This window comes from Neoarius graeffei, chromosome 3, assembly GCF_027579695.1.
Source record: "Neoarius graeffei isolate fNeoGra1 chromosome 3, fNeoGra1.pri, whole genome shotgun sequence".
Taxonomy (NCBI): domain Eukaryota; kingdom Metazoa; phylum Chordata; class Actinopteri; order Siluriformes; family Ariidae; genus Neoarius; species Neoarius graeffei.
In genome coordinates, this window is record NC_083571.1 from 30426837 (window position 1) to 30450820 (window position 23984).

The following is a 23984-nucleotide window of genomic DNA, read 5'->3' on the forward strand; positions in this document are numbered from 1 at the left end:
TGTGTGTGTGTGTGTGTGTGTGTGTGTGTGTGTGTGTGTGTGTGAGTGAGAACATGTTGTGGGGAAATGTCCCACAAGGAAGGGAATGTCTGACAGTTTTCACTGTGTGAGACATTGGCTGGTCTGGGATTTATTTTTTTTCTATTCAAAAACCTTTATGTTGCATTAAAAAAGTAATACTGACAACTGTGTGTGTGCGTTTGTGTGTGTGAGAGCGTGAGAAGGAGGCGACATGTTGCTCTGTGGTTGGTGGGAGACTGTTAGATACAGCGACATGACAAACAGGAAAATGAGTCTGTGCCACAGATCTTGATATAAACCTTAAACTTTTTCCACAGATCTAAGATCAGTTTTATACATGTTTATTTAATGTTCACTGAAACAAAGTCAGTGCTTTGTTTTTATGGTTTTTCTTAATTAACTACACTCTAGATAATACCAGTGTTTCTTATCTGTATATATGTATTCAAGTAATTTTGTATTTCTGTATTTATTTGGTATGATTGAGATGTGATCTTAGTCTTGCATAAGAAAGCTGTTTTCTAATTTAAAAGTAAACCTATGCAATAACATTAAGATTTACTGCAGGAATATATCAACTGATTCATATGAATAATTGAAAACTTTACAATTGAATCCTAAAGTCATGTAAAAACAGCAAAATTAAAACTAGACGGCTGTTCGATTTCATAAAATCGGTGAAATTTAGTTCCCTCTGAAATTTGGTCGTTGTGATATGTTTATTTCTGTAATATTAAAAAAATAATAATAAATAAATAAGACAGACCATTCTGTGGCTGGGAAGTTAGTTAATTTGAGGGGATTTCCTAGCAAATAATGTGCATAAAATCGCTCGCTTCATGCAGTCAAGCAGACAGAGGAAGTTCGTGTACGCATGCGCACGTTTACCTTTGTCTTTTTCTTCTTCTTCATCTTTTGGGTTTTACAGCAGCTGGCATCCAGTGTTGCATTCCTGCCATCTACAGGTTTACCTTGACCTTGCACTGACAGTTACATCATTCTGTTGCTAAACAAACAGCTGATCACACCAGGGTGCTCGCTGACCGCTGATATTTATTACTTTGGTTCTGTGTTTCCTTTCCTTCGCAACAGAACATTTTTTCTTCTCACTTTCCTTTACTGTAGTTGTTTTTTCCGGTTTCATTTGCATCCTCCATTGTTCTATCCTGTTTCAAATTTGTATCCCATAATGCCCTGCATGAATGGGGACAGCCCACCACATGATGAATGACGTAGTAGCTTGTATTTTCTTGCTTGGTGAAGCAAGAAAATTAGCTGAGAATTTAGGGCTACGTGGCCCTAAATTCATTTATTGTTCTATTTAAAAAAAAAAAAACCTAATAAATTGGAAGTCCATCCATCCATCCATTATCCTGTCCTACAGCTGGAGCCTATTCCAGCTGACTATGGACGAGAGACAGGGTACACCCTGGACAAGTCGCCAGGTCATTGCAGGGCTAACACATAGACAACCATTCACATTCACACCTACGGTCAATTTAGAGCCACCCATTAGCCTAACCTGCATGCCTTTGGACTGTGGGGGAAACCGGAGCACCCGGAGGAAACCCACGCAGACACGGGGAGAGCGTGCAAACTCCACACAGAAAGGCCCTTGCTGGCTGCTGGGATTGAACCCAGGACCTTCTTGCTGTGGGGCGACAGTGCTAACCACTACATGACCGTGCCGCCCCCAAACCAATCTTATGAGATCAACATCAGCATGAGAACTGCAGCTCTTCGCTTCCTTTCCTGGCAGCAACACATTCATTTTTGCTCCTATAACACACAACACACTTGAGTGAAGAGGTGCAGCTGTACGGTTGTGTTCTCAGGGTTTTACTGAATAGTTTATATTTTAGAAATGTTTCATTTATTCAGTAAGCAGTTGAAGATAGATGACCACGAGGATGTGACGTTCGTCATCTATACACTCTCAGATGATTTTGAAGGCTACGACACAGAGAAAGAGGATGCCAATGCAAACAATAACCAACGAATTCAACACCCAGGTACACAAGATTTTAATTTGGCCTAATAAACATACATGAGGTGAGAGGAAGGGAGTGAAACAGGGAGTTACATTGTAATGAGATTTTTGTACTCTGTATTAGTCGATATTTGTTTTGATTTAATTGATGTGCATATTCAGTCCAAGTCTTTACTGTATTGTAGTTAACAATTTAACATCTAATTTGACTTCAGTTAATCGGCTTAAAAACAAAGAAACAAACAAACTTGAGACCACATCTGGTCTGTGAAGCACTGTAGTTAGAGTCTCTTTACTTATTTGTCTGGTTAGCATGATAGTTATTAATCCAAATATCAGTAACTCAAAAACAAGTCTTTTTTTTATTTCATCAAATAATTTTTTTCATAAAAATGTGTTCTACAGGAAGAAAGTGTAGAAACAATTTCTGTGGCTCCCACTATCACTACCACTTGCAGTTCCTACATGTGCATGGCTAGGCCTGTTGATAAAACTTGCTAAAATCGTACAGTGGGGAAATAAGTATTTAACACAACTATTTTTCTATTAAACATATTTTCAGTGCTACACATGGAATCCAGGTGAATACATATGAAATGTTGAATGCATAACGTCAGTCATGCGTGCCTTGGTGCGTGCACTTGAAGGCGCGCCTCAGGCCGCGAGCGCACCGAAGTGAGCTCCAGCACGAGCGCCATGAACAGGCGCACCTGTTCTCAATTAGTGAACTAAGTGTTGAGCTATTTAAGGACTGCGCTGATGCTAAGGCGATGCAAAATATTACGCCACATTCAGTGTGCATTACCGAGCCTTGTTTCCCTTGTTTGTGGTTTTCCTGGTTCCTTGACTCCTGTTCTTGTTTCTAGTTCTCATTCTCGTTTTGCTTCTGATATCCTGTTTGCGCCTCGACCGACCATTTGCATGTTTTCTCGTTTATGACCTTGCCTGCCATTTTGGACTGTTTGCTTTTGTGTGTGTTCTTATTCACTTCATGTATATATCGCACTGTACTAGAATAAACACTTCTGCACTTGCATCTGCCTCTCTCACGCATCTGACACAATACACAGTAAAACTACATAGAAAAATAAATTGTAATATTCTACTTTATAAAAATGCTATGTGCAGTAAGGTGGAATGACAAGAAAAAGGGATTGAACACAGTAAGAAACCCAGCTAATTACACTGATTAGTTCTCCTACCTGCACTAATTAGAATCAGCTCAGCTGGGTTAGTGCATGTTGCTAGGTTAGTACTTCCAGTCTTGGAAAATGGTCAAAACACTGTAAATAAATAAATGCAAGTAAATAAATCATTTGGCACCAAGCTGTCATGCAAGAAACATCTCATGATGTATAGAAACAAAGAGCTCTCCAAGACCTTCACAACAATTTTTTTGAGCAGCAAAGCAATGACACTGGTTACAGATGTATTTCTTATATGTCCATATACAAGTATACAGTGCATTGAAATCGTGTTTCCCTCAGGCTCCGCATGGTGCATCTCATCTCATCTCATCTCATCTCATTATCTCTAGCCGCTTTTATCCTTCTACAGGGTCGCAGGCAAGCTGGAGCCTATCCCAGCTGACTACGGGCGAAAGGCGGGGTACACCCTGGACAAGTCGCCAGGTCATCACAGGGCTGACACATAGACACAGACAACCATTCACACTCACATTCACACCTACGGTCAATTTAGAGTCACCAGTTAACCTAACCTGCATGTCTTTGGACTGTGGGGGAAACCGGAGCACCCGGAGGAAACCCACGCGGACACGGGGAGAACATGCAAACTCCACACAGAAAGGCCCTCGCCGGCCACGGGGCTCGAACCCAGGACCTTCTTGCTGTGAGGCGACAGCGCTAACCACTACACCACCGTGCCGCCCCGCATGGTGCATTTAGGGAGAAAATAGACGATTACAATATAAGCTATATAACTAACTACCTATAGCTCTCTAAGTAGACATTTAGCTATTTAAACATATTGCTATCTGAGTACAATCAACAACATCAATGGCAAGACAAAAATAGGTGCAAAGTGCCAATTGTGCATTTGTGTGTGTCATGGAAGTGCGTACTTCAAAAGAAGCCAAAAAATATACTTATATGAAAGAGCATACCTTGAAATGCCTTTAATGTATAAAACACCACAAGCACTGAGCAATACCTGGATACACACTGAGGGTCTAATTTCTACCTTTAGTTTTTAAGTTGTGTCCCTCTTTAGGAGACCCATCCTAGGACCACACCAAAACAAAATGGTGGCTCCTATTAAAATGAGTGTAAAAGGTTTTTCATTGTTTAAAACACAGACTTCTGATTGGCTGCCCAATGTGGGGCTTCTCATTGGCTAAAACATACTTCCCGCTATTTTCAAAAGAAAACCAAACCTAGTCATATTTCCAGAGGTGGAAAGAGTACTAAAATATTATACTCAAGTACAAGTACTGTTACTCTGATGAAATTTTACTTAAGTACAAGTAAAGGTACCAGACAAAAAATCTACTCAAGTAAAAGTAAAAAGTAGATCATTTAAAATGTACTTTGAGTAAAAGTAAAACGTTACTTTTAACAATGGGTGTTTTCTGCCTCCATTGTGTTGTGCAAAAATGAAAAAGAAGAGGAAACAAGGATATATGTACATCTCAACCCAGATGTTTTATTTAAAGGAAGTGTATCAAATTGAATGCTTAGGATAATGCTGCATTAAAACTGAGACAAACAAAAAAGGTCAATACACACAGTCATGTCGTTTACATTGCCCTGACCACACACAAAGCATTGTACACGAAATATGAAAGTGAAATGTTGCACCGAAATCTCGTAGCTTGCCTGTGTGCACTGTGTGTTATTGAACAATTCAATTCAAACATTATTTGTTTTGCTTAGTATTCCTTTCTGGCCTGTTGGATGTAGAATGGTAGGAAGACTGATCACGTCAGGTTGGCGAGCTAACTTGCTTGCATGATTAGCCAACCGAATAACAGACTAGTTACCGTTATGTTACAGTACCAACAGGTTGCTACTTCAACATTAACAATGCCATCCACTATTTTTGGAATATAACCAGCCTATTGTCGGTTTTACTATGGAAAGGAAACATTATGATCAGGGGCGCAGATACGTTTTTTGAACTGGGGGGGACAAAAAACTGGAGGGACAAAAAACTGGGGGGGACAAAGCTGCCAGCAAACCAACCCCAACCCCGATATGCCTGTCAAACTTGTTGTGGGTAACCATAGCAACCAAGCTCGAGCTCGCAACCTGTGCAGTCTGCGCAGCTCAACCAACCGAATATCAGTCTTTGTTTTGTTTTATGTGAGTTGTTGCAACTATGTATACACTGCTGTGCACCTCAATAAACCGAATGGTAATTAGTCTTTTGATTTTTCCATGAGGTTTGCCTTATGCAAAGAAAGACAGCATAGACGTTTTTTCCTCCCTATAAGTGGGGGAGACCGAACAAGGTGAATTTAAATCTGGGTGGGACGAATCCCACCCGTCCCACCCTCTATCTGCGCCTGTGATTATGATGCCAATGGCAATACTTACCTCAACATGCTTGCGCAGATTAGACATCGAATTTTTGTATGCCGCAATGGTTGTCTTCTTGGGCACACATAATCTGCATTGCATAATGAAACTGTCACCCCTTTTCTCTACGAAGCTGAAGTGATCACGTATGTAGGGCCAGGGGTGCACTTCATTACTGGAAGAAATTGCGTTTTCTGCAGGGTCATCCACCACAGGTTCCTCGGTCTCCTCCATGTCCGCAGGGGCGCTTTATCAACACCCGTGGCCCAGGGGCTAGGCCCCTCATAGGCTACCTGTCAACCCTACCCTTACCGTTGGCCAGGAAAACACTCTTATTTCATTTGCAATACGTGTCAAGCATTTACAGTGTAAGCGCGTAATTAGCCTAGAAGCCTACGATAGGTTACGTTTGGCTCAGTGTAGCTGCGCAAGGCCCACGCTCACATCGCTCAACACATCCGACCACAGAGGGAGAGAAGAACGCGCGCATTATCATTACAGAGCCGGTTCTGATTATTACCACGGACAGGACAGTGATACTGCGTAACTTTCACGCAGGGGCATGGCCAGAGATAACCACACAAGCGCGCGTGCGCTAATGTAGACCTATGTGTTGTAAACATAAAACACACACACCTACAGACAAGTCCTTTTAAAAAATAAAATACATAAAAATAGCTCGGCGGCATGAAAACAAACATTCACTGCAAGACAAGGTGCCCTAGAATCGCCATCAGTTTTTAATATCTATATGGACTTTGTTGTCAGGATTGCACAGCATGAGATATCAAAACTGTACCCAGATACAGGCTTCAAGTTCAGATATTGCATTCCAAATGAGGTATCCACAAGAGAAATGCGTACGAAAGCACGAGCATCAGGAGAGGGTTGCATAACAGAGATTCTACAGTATACACAGATGATCAGGCCATACTCGCTGGATCCATCGAGGAGCTTCAGAATATTCTTCAGTTGTATGATAAGACCTACACCTGCTTTGGTTTACAAATATCATATGTCAAAACAGAAATAATGGCTTTTAACGTCAATGAGGATATCAAATGTAAACCAAGTATCATTTCCCATGGCGGCACTAATATTAAAAATGTCCGCACCTTTAAATATCTTGGTTATAATGTCAGCAACTGTGATGAATCCTCACACTTCCTGCATGCTAGGATAAGTGCTGCATTCATGAAATGGAATGAACTGAAACACGTTCTAACTGACCACCGAATACTACTAAAAACCCGTATAAAGTTCCTAGTGGCATGCGTTCGATCTCGCCTCCTGTACAGCACACAGGCATGGCAACTATCATCCAGTGAAATTCACAAAATTGCGGTAGTGTGGCACGGCTTCCTAAGGAAAATGATTAAAGGTGGATATAAACGAAAGAATGCCCCTGACCAAAAGAACACTACAAATGAAGATATAGACTGGAGCTACAAGATGTCCAATGCTGACCTCCGGAAACTGACAGGAACCCAGGATATAAAACTATCCTGCTACGTACAACAACTAAAATATATTGCTCACGTTTGCCGGATGGGCAATAACCAAGTGCAAAAGCAGCTCCTGTTTGACAAAAATGGTTCAAATGGACGAAATGGGAAAATCTGCTGGGCATAGACACCCAACAGATAAGACGTATGATGATGGGCAAATCAAACTTTGAGCAACTGCTGCAACTGCTACAGCAGAAGCACCCCTAGAGAGTTTAACTTTTGACAGGGGAACATGATGATGATGATGAAGGTACTTGGCTCGGCGGCCACATGAAACGTAAACACTATGGACAGCGGCCAAACTCATAACTCTACAGACCGAAATACACGAAACCAAGTCCTACTAGGGTCTATTTTACCGATCTATGTTCAAGCATCATGCAAGTCTTTCTTCTCCTTGAATAAGACCGTGCATTCAACTGCCTTTTTGACATGACTGCATCGAAATACCACTTGCAACAATATTTCACGCACTCCATCAAGAAAAAAGTTAAACATGATGAACACGGGCATACTGTTTTGAGCATATGATTTTTTAAAAAGAAACTAGCTACATCAAAGTCTTTCAATAAACCCATCCTTTAGCGCAAATGAGCTTAACCTAGTTCAAAGCATGACGCTAGTAGTAGCTGCATAAGGCAAAATCATGTGGGCCTTTCGTCAACAACAAGCCACGGCGGGCAAACATTAATAATCAAGTGTCCTTACCTTAAAACGTTGTCTTGACCACAGAACTTCTCAAGTATTTCACTTAAATCCACACGGGTTAACAACGCACCCAACACAGCTACCGAGAAATGTGGATCTGCGCTAGCTTTGTGTTGCTATTCCCCTCAGTATGCTTACTCTGTCTGCTGCCCGAACTGTGAAAATTATAGGCTACAATCTTTTCATCAATTTCTTCAGTAGATGCAGTTTTAGACATTTTATTATCCCCATCGAAATATGCTATTATACTAACAGGATTATAACTCAAATCACATGACACGTATTCAAATCACAACTGATTTATTTTAATGTTGGACAGATCATAGCATATCTAGCCTAGCTGCACATAGCCTAGCTGCTGGTACGGCTGATAACTGATAAGTAGCTGATATTCTGAACAAATTGGTGATCCTTACCTTAAAAAAGTCTGTGACTTTAGGCAGCGATTCTATCATTACCTGCATCTCTCTCTTTTTTCCTTTTATGCGCCCCGCTAACATGTGAACGCTTCATCTTTCAAAGCCTCTAAATTTGTGTCTCAGTAGTCTGCAGTCTTTGGCGCGCTTTCGTGCGTGACGTTACATTTTGTTACATTTTATTCTGGTACAGTTGTGGGTGTTCGTTTCATGAACCACATCCACCATGTCTCTTACAGCAGGCTACTGTGCGCTCACTTATTTCTAACCTTATTTCTATCTGTACATTAATGTAGGCCCACGATTCTGACAGTTTATTATTTTATTAATATTACAAGGCCCCTGATTGGCTGTGGCCCAGGGGCTTGAGCCTCCCGAAGCCCCCCCCTTAAAGCGCCGGTGCATGTCCGCCATCGTCTGTGTGAGACTCACGCGCGCGACAACTGTCCTTCCCGTGATTCATTTCCAGAACTCATTTCCCCTTCTCCGTTTTAGCCTTTTTTTTTTTTACTCAGTAACGGTTGTGATGTAAAATGTATCGAAGTACACTACTTAAAAGAAAACATACTTAAGTAAAAGTAAAAGTACACTCTTTAAAAATTACTTGAAAAAGTATACGTACACAAAAAAGCTACTCAAGTACAGTAACGCGAGTAATGTAATTCATTACTTTCCACCTCTGCATATTTCTTACCATATTGCATTTTAACCCTCTGGGGTTGAAAGCTTTGCCGGCGAAGCTCAACAGGTTTAGAATGAGTAGGTCATGTATTTAGATAAATATCTTCATGAGTTTATCATACAAGCATGATGAACATATTGAAAGAAACTTTATACTTTACACTTTCCTATGTGCCCACTGCCAAATAATATTATAGTTTTTAAATTACCTAAATTAGATGAAACATAATTCTTGTCACCTTACCCAGTCACACCGGAGACAGAGCGCAGAGTGTCCACTTATGCATTCATAAAACACTATTCACATGGTAACTGCATGATAATCACTTTCACTCTGTTGGTTTTGATTGGTTTCTCTTTCACGGTGAGAACGCCCACTGTAAACTGGATAAAATCTGTCAGACATAGTTTAGGCTATTTGGAGGTAAAACTTGTTGTGAGATGGCATGTGGATTTTATGCGCTTCGGATGATTCAGGACAGCGATTCAATTCATGATTCATTTAATGATTCAGAACAGCGATTCAATTTCAGGACAGTGAATCAATTCCTGATTCAATTCATGATTCAGAACAGTGATTCAATTCATCATTCAGTTCATGATTCAGGACAGTGATTCAATTCAATCTTGAGAACTGCGACACTGATGATGAGCGGTGCCTTTTTTTTTTTTTTACTTTGACTGAATCCAGCCAAAGAGCAACTCGAGTAAATGTAAATATTTTTTTCTATTTATTATAAGCAGATCAGTTGATATGCGTGCACTGTAGTGCATACACAGGAAAAATGACTGAGCAATTTTTCCAGAGTTAAAAGTATTGTACTCAAAAATTGTTAATTTTGCTCGATCTTGAGTTTACAGAGTAAAATTTGGAGTTGGAGTGGGAGCAGAATTACAGAGTAATTCTGTAACAGAGTAACAGAGTTGGTTGCGGCTATGAACTGAGTAAAATAGTACAAGAGTTAATTTCAAGACACGCTGAATAGATTCAAATACCAAAATAAAGCCAAATACCAGATCAATGAAGCTGTTGTAAAAAGCAGTTTTAGAACTGTGTTGGAATGTGTGGAAAAGCATTACCTTATCCATTGTGACTTGACCTGATGAGATTAAGAGTTAATCTGATGGGATTAAGATTTGGCAGTGAGAGGAGTTTTTACACTTTCCATTGAATTGAATGGAAATTTTTTACACTTCTCATTGAATACCCCTCCCACTGCCAACCCTTCACTCCAAACCAATAGGGCATACATTTTTTTTGATGGCCAGTTAATTGTTCAAATCAATGGAGCAGATTTAAGTTTTTGTGTTCGATATATTCCTAAAACTGAACAGAATCACCTCAAGTGACCAAAAAGGTTCGACAGAATGGGTAAGGTCATGTTTTTTTCACACATTCCAACACAGTTCTAAAACTGCTTTTTACAACATCTTCATTTATCTGTTTTGTATTAAGTACAATCATGACATACATACTACATAGATATTATTGGAGCTGAACGTGTGCTGAACACAAAAAATTGTCATATGACTTTGAAAATACTGCTTAGATTTGTTGAAATTGAGAACAAAATCAGAGCATGCCAAAATCATTAGAGTGCCAGAAAATACCCTCAGACCCCAGGGGGTTAAGGGTTTTACTACAACCCTGATTCCAAAAAAGTTGGGACAAAGTACAAATTGTAAATAAAAACGGAATGCAATAATTTACAAATCTCAAAAACTGATATTGTATTCACAATAGAACATAGACAACATATCAAATGTTGAAAGTGAGACATTTTGAAATTTCATGCCAAATATTGGCTCATTTGAAATTTCATGACAGCAACACATCTCAAAAAAGTTGGGACAGGGGCAATAAGAGGCTGGAAAAGTTAAAGGTACAAAAAAGGAACAGCTGGAGGACCAAATTGCAACTCATTAGGTCAATTGGCAATAGGTCATTAACATAACTGGGTATAAAAAGAGCATCTTGGAGTGGCAGCAGCTCTCAGAAGTAAAGATGGGAAGAGGATCACCAATCCCCCTAATTCTGCGCCGACAAATAGTGGAGCAATATCAGAAAGGAGTTCGACAGTGTAAAATTGCAAAGAGTTTGATATCATCATCATCATCTACAGTGCATAATATCATCAAAAGATTCAGAGAATCTGGAAGAATCTCTGTGCGTAAGGGTCAAGGCCGGTAAACCATACCGGGTGCCCGTGATCTTCAGGCCCTAAGATGGCACTGCATCACATACAGGCATGCTTCTATATTGGAAATCACAAAATGGGCTCAGGAATATTTCCAGAGAACATTATCTGTGAACACAATTCACCGGGCCATCCGCCGTTGCCAGCTAAAACTCTGTAGTTCAAAGAAGAAGCCGTATCTAAACATGATCCAGAAGCGCAGATGTCTTCTCTGGGCCAAGGCTCATTTAAAATGGACTGTGGCAAAGTGGAAAGCTGTTCTGTAGTCAGACGAATCAAAATTTGAAGTTCTTTATGGAAATCAGGGACGCCGTGTCATTCGGACTAAAGAGGAGAAGGACGACTCAAGTTGTTATCAGCGCTCAGTTCAGAAGCCTGCATCTCTGATGATATGGGGTTGCATTAGTGCGTGTGGCATGGGCAGCTTACACATCTGGAAAGACACCATCAGTGCTGAAAGGTATATCCAGGTTCTAGAGCAACATATGCTCCCATCCAGACGACGTCTCTTTCAGGGAAGACCTTGCATTTTCCAACATGACAATGCCAAACCACATACTGCATCAATTACAGCATCATGGCTGCGTAGAAGAAGGGTCCGGGTACTGAACTGGCCAGGCTGCAGTCCAGATCTTTCACCCATAGAAAACATTTGGCGCATCATAAAACGGAAGATACGACAAAAAAGACCTAAGACAGTTGAGCAACTAGAATCCTACATTAGACAAGAATGGGTTAACATTCCTATCCCTAAACTTGAGCAACTTGTCTCCTCAGTCCCCAGACGTTTACAGACTGTTGTAAAGAGAAAAGGGGATGTCTCACAGCAGTAAACATGGCTTTGTCCCAACTTTTTTGAGATGCGTTGTTGTCATGAAATTTAAAGTCACCTAATTTTTCGCTTTAAATGATACATTTTCTCAGTTTAAACATTTGATATGTCATCTATGTTCTATTCTGAATAAAATATGGAATTTTGAAACTTCCACATCATTGCATTCCATTTTTATTTACAATTTGTACTTTGTCCCAACTTTTTTGGACTCGGGGTTGTACTTAATTATAAGTTTGCGTTTGTCATGTGAAATGTCCTTACAATCAGTGGTGGAGAACACAAGCTAATCATACACACACACAAGGCCCTCTAAACTTTTAAACTCAAAGTGTACCTAGGCTCAGCTTCAAGGAGCTTAGTGTTAACATACCTCCTAAGCAGGGCCGTCGACAGGGGGGGACAACCGGGTATTTTGTCCCGGGCCCAGGCATGAGGGGGGGCCCAGAACTGGTCCCTCATGAAGATGCCATTAATCATTCTGTTTCATTTCAAAATGTGTTGATTTGGGGGAGAAAAATGTGCTATATTTGCATTCAATGAATGATTTCTGGTTCTTTTGCCTTTATTGTCTTCGAAAATAGATTCAAGAACCCACCTACCACCCCTAATGCAGAAATGGTTTGGTCTTTGATTAAGGCGCCAAATAACACGGCACTATAGAGATCTTGCAGTCACGTGACCGGAAAGTACACAACCGCCATCTTGTCGGTCAAAAACACCGCTGAATACTGCTGCACTCGTGTACAGAATGGATCAGTTTCAACCGACGGACTACACGGCTCATTTTTCTAATGAACAGATAACTAGATATATGTCTAAAATAAACGATCTACAGATTTGTGACCCTTATGGCTTTCCGGACGGAGTTTTCACGACCGGATTTTGAACTGCCAGCGGAATACCCGGACGTGTATAATTACCTCATTAACTTTCCCTCGCTGTTCAGTGGTGAAGCACTGCGTGCTTATAAACCTCTGCACAGTTATCTTTACAGAAATTCAGGATTTGTCAGCGACTCAGATGTGGCATCTTGTAAACAAAATAATCCTCACTGGATGGGCAAGTCACTTAAGTATTGAGTACAGCACTGACCAGCTGATTATAGAATAGAATAAGGTAATTCCAAATCGTCCGTGTTGTTTACATGGATCTGGCGTTGGAGAGGTAGAGGCTTGGCAGTGGAGATTTGAGTGGCTGTTTGTATGTGTATGTGGCAATCATATCCAAATGTTTTAGGCACGCTTGCTGAGCTGCGCTGAGCTGGACTCCGGTTAGCTGAAAGCCCGTGGAACGCTGCCTCTTGTTAATTAAACCTTATTTTGTTGGAAATCATCCCGTGTAGATACGACGGCATGTGAAATTGCCAGCTAGATAGAGTTTAATGTAACGAATGGGCTATAAATGGGGTGTTTTGAGGTTAGTCTGTTGCAAAACATTAAACTTTCGCTTACACTGGATACTCTTCAAACAATTCCCTTGCTCAAGTGAAAAATGATAGGCCTGTATGAAAAGCGCAATTAATGAAAGTAGCCTAATAAGCCCTAAATGAATAAAACAACCTCTGTTTTATTGTTGTTGTTTACACGTTAAGATTTTGAAATCTTCTCGGTCCAGTTCTATATCCAGGGAACGTTGTAATCCTTTTGGTTTATCCGTAATAAACGTGTCAGCCCCCAGGTCAGATAGGCTAATGTTGCGTGGTTGGGAGGGTGTCAATTTTTTTTGTAACATTCTAAATCGAGTACGGAAAGGACGTTTATGAAAAACAAGACAAAAAAATACACTGAAAAACTCACTGTACACATCACTAGTGGTGATGCTTCTATGTTCAGATTTTGGGAAAGCCATAACTCCGTTCTCATTGAGGCCCAGTTCCATCTCGTAAACAATCATTTTGGTTTATCAACTACTTGCACTCAAACATGTCACAGGAGAGGCTCAATGGGCTGGCTATGCTCTCTATAGAGCACGAACTTGCAAAGAAGCTGGACTTCAATGACCTTATTGACGACTTTGCCACAGCAAAAGTCCGGCGCATTGCATTTCGCACCTGAATAGTTGCAGACTAAGGAAATGTTCAAACTGTAAATATGTTGAAATAAAATGGTTGACTGTTATAATGGGCTTGGAATACCTGTTATTTAAGGGTTGGAGTGAATGGAGACTGTGAAAAGAGGGGTTGGGTGTGGGTGGTTGCTGTGTGGCGATGTGCGTGCGTGTGTGTGGGGGGCCCACTCAGATTATTTGGGGGGGGGCCCACTCAGATTATTTTGTCCCGGGCCCAGCCAAAGCTGTCAACGGCCCTGCTCCTAAGTATAACATTATCATAAATTCATGGTAAATAATACAACAATTTCACCATGATCTCAGACAAATTATTGTAGCCAGTAATTCAGTGTGTGTTTCCCATAAAATATTGAAATAAGAGAATAGTCTTTCTAAACTAGCTAACAAAGGATCAAAGGGAAACACCTCACAACCTGACCTAACAAAGCTATTTCACAGCTTGAATGAGAAAAAGGTATTTCACAGCTTGACCTACAAAAACCAGAGTCTTGTCATCAAGATAAGAAATCACTGTGGAACCTTCTGATGTTCCAGAGACAGAAAGCCTTTGGCAATCCTAACACATTCTGATGCTCGAAACAACAAGTGAGAGACATAAAATAATCTCACATGTGCAAATGTATCCCAGCTGACTATGGGCGAAAGGCGGGGTACACCCTGGACAAGTCGCCAGGTCATCACAGGGCTGACACATAGACACAGACAACCATTCACACTCACACCTACAGTCAATTTAGTCTCACCAGTTAACCTAACCTGCATGTCTTTGGACTGTGGGGGAAACCGGAGCACCCGGAGGAAACCCACGTGGACACGGGGAGAACATGTAAACTCCGCACAGAAAGGCCCTCATTGGCCACGGGGCTCGAACCCGGACCTTCTTGCTGTGAGGCAACAGTGCTAACCACTACACCACCGTGCCGCCCCTGAATGAGTCATGTACTGGAAAATTCCTGAGAAGAATCTGTTGTCATCCACTAGGGTGGTGAAGATGAGACCTGGGTGGATGTTCTCGCAGGACAACGATCCAAAATATACTGCAAAGGAGATTCTCAGGTGGGGTTTACATTAGACCGTATCAGCGGATCATCAGATTAACGTTTTTAAAACGATTCGCGTGCACACAGCAACGCCAATACACGATTCGCGTGCACACAGCAACGCCAATACATGGATACGCTCGGCTCCGCAAGCATCCTGCGCTCCAAATCACTCCGCCCTGAACAGCGAGTGCCCTCTGGAGGGTGCGCACTCTGGCCCTGCGCAGCTCACAGAGCGCGCGAGTGAAGCACACGAGCAGTGATTCGGGACTGAGCCGCTGTGTGTGTGATTCCAGTGCATATCGGGCATGCGCGTCACTTACCACTTGCAAGTGGAAGGATGGCAAGCCTAAAGACAATCATAACTACACAATGGGCAGTATTTGCATCAGTATTTGCAGTATTTTCATACTCTTTAATGAAAGGTGATACAAGGCGGAAGTCCGCGCCGTTTTTCAGCAGTCGCGTCACATGACCAATGCCAGTGAATCAGGAAGGTGGATGTCACAGTGACGTTGTCCAATGACGACGCCAGCTAGAGCTCAGCACAGCGTATCCGCGTATTCTCAATGTTTACACAGCACCGGACCAGACACGATCTGGATTGAATACGTGGACCCTGGCGGATTCCCGTTTCCCGGCGTTTCCAGGCGTTTTAATGTAAACGGACAGTGCATCCGCGAAGAAAACGAGACAGATACGGTCTAATGTAAACTTGGCCTCAATTGGTTCAATATGAAGAAAATAGTGGTGTTGGAATGGCCCAGTCAATCACCACACTTATACCCAATAGAACATCTGTAGAATTAATGGATGATCATAATTTGCCATTTCATTTAAGATTGTTTGGTTAGAAGAATGAGCCAAAATCCCCCTTGAACACTGTGACATTAATTTATTCAAACAGGCAAAGGTGTGCAGAGTAAGCAGAAATTGTACTCAAGCAAAAGTATTGTTATTTATAAAACCCCAAATCAGAAAATTTTGGGATGGTATGTCGAAATTTAAATTAAAACTGAAAATAATAATTTGTAAATAATCGTTGCCTTGTACTGCATTCAAAACATCCATCCATCCATCATTGGTAACCGCTTATCCTGTGCAGGGTCGTGGGCAAGCTGGAGCCTATCCCAGCTGACTATGGGCGAGAGGCAGGGTACATCCTGGACAAGTCACCAGATCATCGCAGGGCTGACACAGAGACAAACAACCATTCACACTCCACACCTATGGTCAATTTAGAGCCACCAGTTGGCCTAACCTGCATGTTTTTGGACTGTGGGGGAAACCAGAGCACCCGGAGGAAACCCACGCAGACACAGGGAGAACATGCAAACTCCACACAGAAAGGCCCACGTCAGCGACGATGCTTGAACCCAGGACTTTCTTGCTGTGAGGCAACAGTGCTACCCACTACACCATCATGCCACCTGGATTCAAAACAATACAACATTATTTGATGTTTTACCTCATTACTTTTTACCTCAGTTATTTTTTCATAATGAACACATTTCAATTTTGATGCTCACAGTACATTTCAAAAAAAGTTTGGATGGTAAAGCATTAACGACTTTATAATGGTGCCATTCCTTCTCACAACACTTAAAAGATGTTTTGGAACTGAAGACACCAAGTCATGAAGCATTTCAGATGTTATTTTGTCTCATTCATCCTGCAAAAATGTCTTAAGGTGTGCAAAAGTACGGGTCGTTATTGTCTTTTTTTTTTCATTTCAAAATTCACCACACATTCTCTATTGGGGGCAGCACGATGGTGTAGTGGTTAGCGCTGTCGCCTCACAGCAAGAAGGTCCGGGTTCGAGCCCCGTGGCCGGCGAGGGCCTTTCTGTGCGGAGTTTGCATGTTCTCCCCGTATCTGGGTGGGTTTCCTCCGAGTGCTCCGGTTTCCCCCACAGTCCAAAGACATGCAGGTTAGGCTAACTGGTGACTCTAAATTGACCGTAGGTGTAAATGTGAGTGTGAATTGTTGCCTGTGTCTATGTGTCAGCCCTGTGATGACCTGGCGACTTGTCCAGGGTGTACCCCGCCTTTCATCCCTAGTCAGCTGGGATAGGCTCCAACTTGCCTGCGACCCTGTAGAACAGGATAAAGCGGCTAGAAAAAATGAGATGAGATGAGATTCTCAATTGGGGACAGAGGGGACAGGGACTATCTTCTTCAGAAATCACAGCAGCATTCAAATATGGCTACTATGGACTACAACACCCAACACACACCTCACCACTCACAGTCACATGATGACTGATTTCATGCACCTGTTCAAAATCTTGCCTCAAATTTTTTAAGGACTTTAGTTTTCACAATTTCTTTATCAAGTAAATGTTCAGTAACCTTTGTTCTGACTTTATCAAGCCTTTTGATTTTTGTACTGTTTGCCTGTTTTTTGACTTTATTTCTTGTATTTAACTCATTTGATATTACCTTTGATATTCTGTTTGTGCTTCACCTGAACCTTGAGTGTCTATTGACTGACCTTTTGCCTCAAGTTTTGGAGTAGTCTGCCCGATTGCCTGAATAAACTCTCTAAACTGCATTTACATCTGTCTATGACCTGCTTACCTTACAAATTAATTGTGTTTTGCACTTTTAATTTTAACTTTTTGATGTTTGTCTTTATATTTCTCTTTAATGCCTTAATGCTCTTTGTCTTAATTTTGATTGTACTTATAAAGCACTGTGAATTGCTTTTGTGTATGAAATGTGCTTTCAATACCTTTGCCTTGCCAAATATGAAAACGCATGTCTCTGTGGCCATTTCCCATTAGGAGGAGACACTGCATGGGGCAGGTGTTACAGACTGACTGTAGTGTGTGTGGTGTTGCTGTGTATTCTCCTGCTGACTGCTGTCACAGTGCTGAATACAGAAAACAACCAGCTGCAGACCAAATACAACAACCTGGCTTTAGAGAGGGACCAGTTACAGAGGGAGAGAGAGGAAATCCAGAAGGCTTTTAAATCGGGTGAGTAACACTTTATGTAAAGCCATCACATAATTATTAATGAGTCTCATAGTTTTAACCATGCATATTTGCATTTAATGTTGTGGAACATGGGTGGCATGGTGGTGTAGGGGTTAGCACTGTTGCTTCACAGCAAGACAGTCCTGTGTTCGAGCCCAGCAGCCGATGAGGGCCTTTCTGTGTGAAGTTTGCATGTTGTCTGTGTGGCTTTCCTCTGGGTGCTCTGGTTTCCCCCACAGTCCAAAGACATGCAAGTTAGGCTAATTGGTGTCTCTAAATTGACCGTAAGTTTGAATGTGAGTGTGAATGGTTGCTTGTCTCTATGTGTCAGCCCTGTGATGGCCTGGCAACTTGTCCAGGGTGTACCCACCCCCACGTCAGCTGGGATAGGCTCCAGCTTGCTTGCGACCCTACACAGGATAAGCGGCTACAGATCATGAATGGATGTTGTGGAACATCCCTGAAACAAGATCATTCCCATTATCTCTTGTATCATAGCAGCTAGTTTGTAGTAGTCTGTCTTTTTTGTCATGATACTAAAATGATTTTTTTTTCCTCAAGATGGCGGCACGCACACATGCAGCGGCTCCTCTCTGTCCCGACAGAACGGTGTTTTCGTGTTTTTTGTGTTTTAAAACAGTGTGTATCTGTTCGTCTTTGTCGCGTCCATTAGTCTCAAGGCGCACATACTCCTGTGAGTTTCTGCTCGACATCCGCAGAACTATATTCACGGATATAAATCCAGCGGACGCGGAAGTGCTATGCGGCTATGGTTTGCTCCGGAGGCCTGCTCAAGCACCGACCCCCACTCCTGCATCCAGCCCGCAGTGGAAGCGCCACAGGCAGAACATGCGGAAGCAGAAAAGAGGCAAACGTGGAGGTATTCGAGCTAGGCTAGCGGCTAGCCCTCACCGGCCGGCTATCCCTACCATCACTCTGGCCAACGTACGCTCACTGGACAACAAGCTGGATTATGTCCACCTGCTCCGCTCATCTTTTAAGTCTGTGAGTGAGTGCTGTGTCCTTGTGTTTGTGGAAACATGGCTTAATGACAGCGTCCCGGACTGTGCCATTCAGCTAGCCCGGCTAACATGCTACCGGTCAGACAGAGTGCTAGTCGAGGGGGGAGACTCGCGGCGGAGGACTCTGTGTTTACATCGGTGATGCCTGGTGCCGTGATGCTGTTGTGGTCTGTAAACACTGCTCACTACTGGTGGAGTTTATGATTATTAAGTGCCGGCCATTCTATCTGCCGAGGGAATTTACAGCCATATTGCTGGTAGCAATATATATCCCTCCCGGCTCCAATAACAACAGGAGCGAAGCACTGAATGAACTCTATCAGCACATCAGTGAGCAGCAGACAGCCCACCCAGATGCTTTCCTCATCCTGGCTGGGGATTTCGATCATGCAAACCCCAAAAGCGTGTTTCCAAAACTCTATGGATATATCAACTTTCCTACACATGGAAACAATACTCTGGACAATGTTTACACCATGCATAAAGATGCCTACAAAGCCCTACTCCTCCCCCACCTTGGGGCCTCAGATCACTCCACTGTTATGCTAATGCCAGCATACAGGCCGCTGGTTAAAGTCACCAAACCAGCTAAAAAACAGTGTGTGGCCAGAGGGGTCCTCAGAGGCACTCCAGGACTGTTTTTCCACCACTGACTGGAGCATGTTCAGACAGGCGGCCACCTACAACAACACCACAGATCTCCAGGAGTACACGGAGACCATCACTGCCTATATGAGGAAGTGCATGGACAATGTTACGGTCACCAGAACCATCTCCATTCGGGCCAATCAGAAGCCATGGCTGACAGGGGAAGTCTATAGGCTCCTGTGGGCTCGGAACGCTGCCTTCAGAGCTGGGGACGAGGTAGGCCTGAGGACAGCTAGGGCCAATCTGTCACGAGGCATCAGGGTGGCCAAGAGACAGTATTCCAGGCACATTGCTGACCATTTCAATGACAGCAGAGACACCAGGAACCTGTGGCAGGGGATTCAGACCATCACAGACTACAAGCCCTCGCGACAGACCTGTGACAACTCCACGTCTCTGCTGAATCAGTTGAACGACTTCTTCGCTCACTTTGAGGCAGACAACAGCACCACGGCACAGAAGACCCCACCACCTCCCGGTGACCAGGTGTTGACGCTGTCCCCAGACAGCGTGAGGAGAGCTCTCAGGATGACAAATGCACTAAAAGCCCCGGGTCCTGATAACATTCCTGGTCGTGTCCTGAGAGACTGTGCTGAGGAGCTCACAGATGTCTTTACAGACATCTTCAACATCTCGTTGAGCCAGGCTGTTGTCCCCACGTGTCTCAAAACCACCACCATCATCCCGGTCCTGAAGAAGCCGTCTCCCTCCTGCTTCAATGACTACCGCCCTGTCGCACTCACTCCCATCCTCATGAAGTGCTTCGAGTGGCTAGTCATGAGGCATATCAAGTCTGCCCTCCCCCCCCCCACCCTGGATCCTTTCCAGTTTGCATATCAGTCCAACCATTCGACCGATGACGCCATCTCCACTGCCCTCCACTCAGCCCTCACCCACCTGGAGACAAAAGACTCGTATGTCAGAATGCTGTTCATAGACTTTAGCTCAGCATTCAACACAATCATTCCTCAGCAGCTCATTCACAAACTGGACCAGCTGGGACTCAACACCTCCCTGTGCAACTGGCTGCTGGACTTCCTGACGGGGAGACCACAGACTGTACAGGTCGGCAGCAACTCCTCCAGCACCATCACACTGAACACGGGGGCCCCCCAAGCATGGACGTGCAGAGGGGGTGGCTCTAGTTGTCCGGGCAACTGCCTTTATGCCCTCCTCGACTGATGTTGCCCTTCCGAGGGAGGGGGGAAAAATAATATAAATAGTTCAAGGAATACAGAATTTCAGATTTGAACATGATTTTCGTTATAATTCTTGCTTTTGTTTTCAAATGTGTCCTAAAATAGCCTAAAGTACCGTCAATCATTCCATCAGACACCGCAAGAGAAAGGCAGAAGGGAGGGGGCGGGGCAGGGGCTCACAAAACTGAAGTGCTGCACGCGACCTGCACTTCAGCCTGCATGCGTAGCGAGATTGTTGCAGATGCCGCAGCAGTTAAAACCGACTACCTTCAGTGCCATGATGGGGGTCTAAAAGGTGAGCTTGAGATGTACACACAGTATAAAAATGATCACCATCAACTTTTCTGAAATCATCAACTCAGGTGCAGTTTGCGACGTTTAGTGAGCCTAAACAATCCGACAGCCAGATACTGTGCCACGTTTAGTTAGCAAAAAAAAAAATCCGACAGCCAGCTAGCTTGAAGACAACCTGTAACTTTTTACAAGCTGCTCTGTGATTAGCAAACTAATGTTAGGCCTACATGTCTGCTGATAGTTTTCTAACATTTCGTTTTAGCAAGCAGGAAGAATGATGGAAATAATGCATCATTTGAATTAGGCTATTTCATATGATTAGAAAACTAATTCTTAACTATTTTGGGTCATGTGTGTAATGTTAAAATAAAGGCAATTCGAAAATGCCTACGGAAAAGAGGCGGATTCAAGAGAGAGAGAGACAGCTCAAAGAGGCAGCTAAGGGGAGCACCTCTCCGCAGAGTTGGCTGAGAAAAAGCCAAGCAACAGGTGAGACAGAGACTTTGCAGCATTGTCATAAAAATGACACTGTAGGCTAATTGATTAATCATCCTCATATTTTAGCCTGCTAATGGCATTTTCTCATAATTGCATTACATTTAAGATGAGGAGCAGCCACAAACCTCCTCACTTCAGGAAAATGTGGACCAGGAGGAGGCATTTAGGACAGGTAGGCATAATGCTGATTACCCGATATAGGATTAAGCTACAGGTTTAAAGACCAGCAAGCTATATATCAAGCTGTATATAAGATAAAATAAAATAATTACAGCAATAAAAAAACAAAGGAGGAGAACAGAGAAAGGAGAGATGAGCAAGAGGATGAGATGAGGGAGAGGACAGCATCTGAAAGGGAGGATATTCAGAGTTTGGCAGAATCTACTGATTTTGATTTTTTGCTGAGGTTGTCTAATCCCACTGATCCAGCACATGTAGAGAGCAACAATCTTAAGTACCGTAAAATACCAAATAATAGCCGAGTTCCAATTAACCGCCGAGTTCCCTTTAACGGCCGGGTGTACGCATGTGTTGTGACAAATAAAGGCCGGTTCCGAATACTCGCCGGGGTCTAAAAAAAAAAAAAAAAGCGTCCGAACGTTCTATCTAGAATCTTGAGGCCCAGCACTTTTCTGGTTTTCTGGTGTTTAAACGATTTTGCATTGCATAGTTTTCTACCGAAACAATATGAATGAATGAATGAATGAATGAATGAAAAATGAAATTATTTCTATAATACTGTTTACAACATTTTGTTACGTGATAATAAACATGCCATTTCAATGTTATAATCTTGGTCTACCGTAATATTTCTTGAGGAATGCAACTCCGTAACTTCTGACAGATGTCTTAGCCAATTACGTTTGACATGGGTGTGTGGGATATCACTTACGTCATCGAATGAGGAATACCCCTTTGGGTATACCCAACGAAAGCCAGCGTGTGTGGTGACACTGAGGACTGCGGGTTTCCAAGGTTGGACTGCTGCTTCTGTTAAACGACCTAAATTGCCGAATGCATGCGTCAAAGCACACACTGAGTTTTATTAAAGACCTTATACCATTTCACTTGCCCTTACCCATTCGGATCTGGAAGACGCTTTACAAAAAAGGTGAGAGCGTTCTAACATGCATTTCAGTCTGCTCGCGGCCAATCTAATCCAAGGGGCCTTTTCAACAAGTAATCTGTCGTGCAAGTTGGGCAGAAGCACGCGTCAGGCAGGCAACATGTAGGCCTACAAGTCAGTAACCTATTCAACTAACTTTCATCCGAACTTTAAGTTTTCTACGGGGTCGAGCCACCGTACCAACTCACTCGGGGAATAGGCTCATATCCGCCAAATAGGGAGACGTCTTGGAGAGAAACGTGAGAATGCAAGATGACAGTATGTAGCCACTGCAGGTCACTTATTTTTCAGCATAAGAAAAAACCCTTTGGTTTGACACTTCGCACCCTAATTATGTTGCTTCAACGTCGCGCCCTCCATGCAATTTCAGATTGACAGACATCGCGAAGCGCAAAGGGTGGAGGCTGCATGGGTGAGGGTGATAGCAAGTGACCATAACTTTGCAGAGTAATTAAATCACAGTGCTGCGCACAGACAATGGTGTGGTTTCTTGATTATTTTGTAAAGCATGCGCTTAACTAGTCATTAACAGGAAAAGGTGTGTGATTTATCCTTTATCCACCCCGACTGTGCCATGCGAAGATGCATTCTGCGTCTTCAAAATTCCCCGAAGTCGGCACCGTGCTATCTGTAATCTAACTCTAAACAAACTGTAAGTTATACTGGTTAAAAGTAGGCCTATCTGAGAATGATTTTTTCCCCGTTTTAAGGTAGATTTTGGGGAAGGTGTTTGTGAAGAAGGAATTAATCGCCTGTTCCAAATAGCCGCCTAGTCTCTAATACGCGCCGGGTCTCTTACGTGATTGAGACAAATAATAGCCCGGGCTATTATTTGGTATTTTACGGTACGATCAGAACTTCATCAGATTCTGCACTTCAGTCGGGCCTTGCCATCCTATGGTGAAGTTCCCAAAAAAATCAGATGGGCGCTCTTTTCAAGCTCAGTGGTACAATGACGATCCCTGGCTGGAATATTCTCCTCTCAGAGATGCCATGTACTGCTTTAGTTGCAGGAATTTCATGAACGAGGAGAAGTTTCAGAGCAAGAAAGGATGGAAGTCTATAGGGATAACCTTGTGGAGGCAGGCCAAAGTAAAGATCAAAGAGCACCGCAGCAATGAAGCACATATGCTCAACATGATCAGGTGGAATGCCTTTAAAAAAGATACACTGCAGAGGGCATTTGCAGCAGCTGATGCACAGATGGAAGCAGC

General features: G+C 42.8%; 1 protein-coding gene across 1 annotated transcript in view; it reads left to right on the top strand.

Moving 5' to 3' along the window:
* Positions 1-1751: 1751 nt before the first annotated feature.
* The window catches only part of LOC132883260 (CD209 antigen-like protein E), a 41091-nt gene continuing 18858 nt past the window's right edge, over positions 1752-23984 (top strand). The window contains exons 1-2 of the mRNA XM_060916650.1: positions 1752-2033; positions 17789-17983. Coding sequence (XP_060772633.1) covers positions 1886-2033; positions 17789-17983 — 343 coding nt within the window. The 5' untranslated portion in view covers positions 1752-1885. The remainder of the gene's footprint in view (positions 2034-17788; positions 17984-23984) is intronic.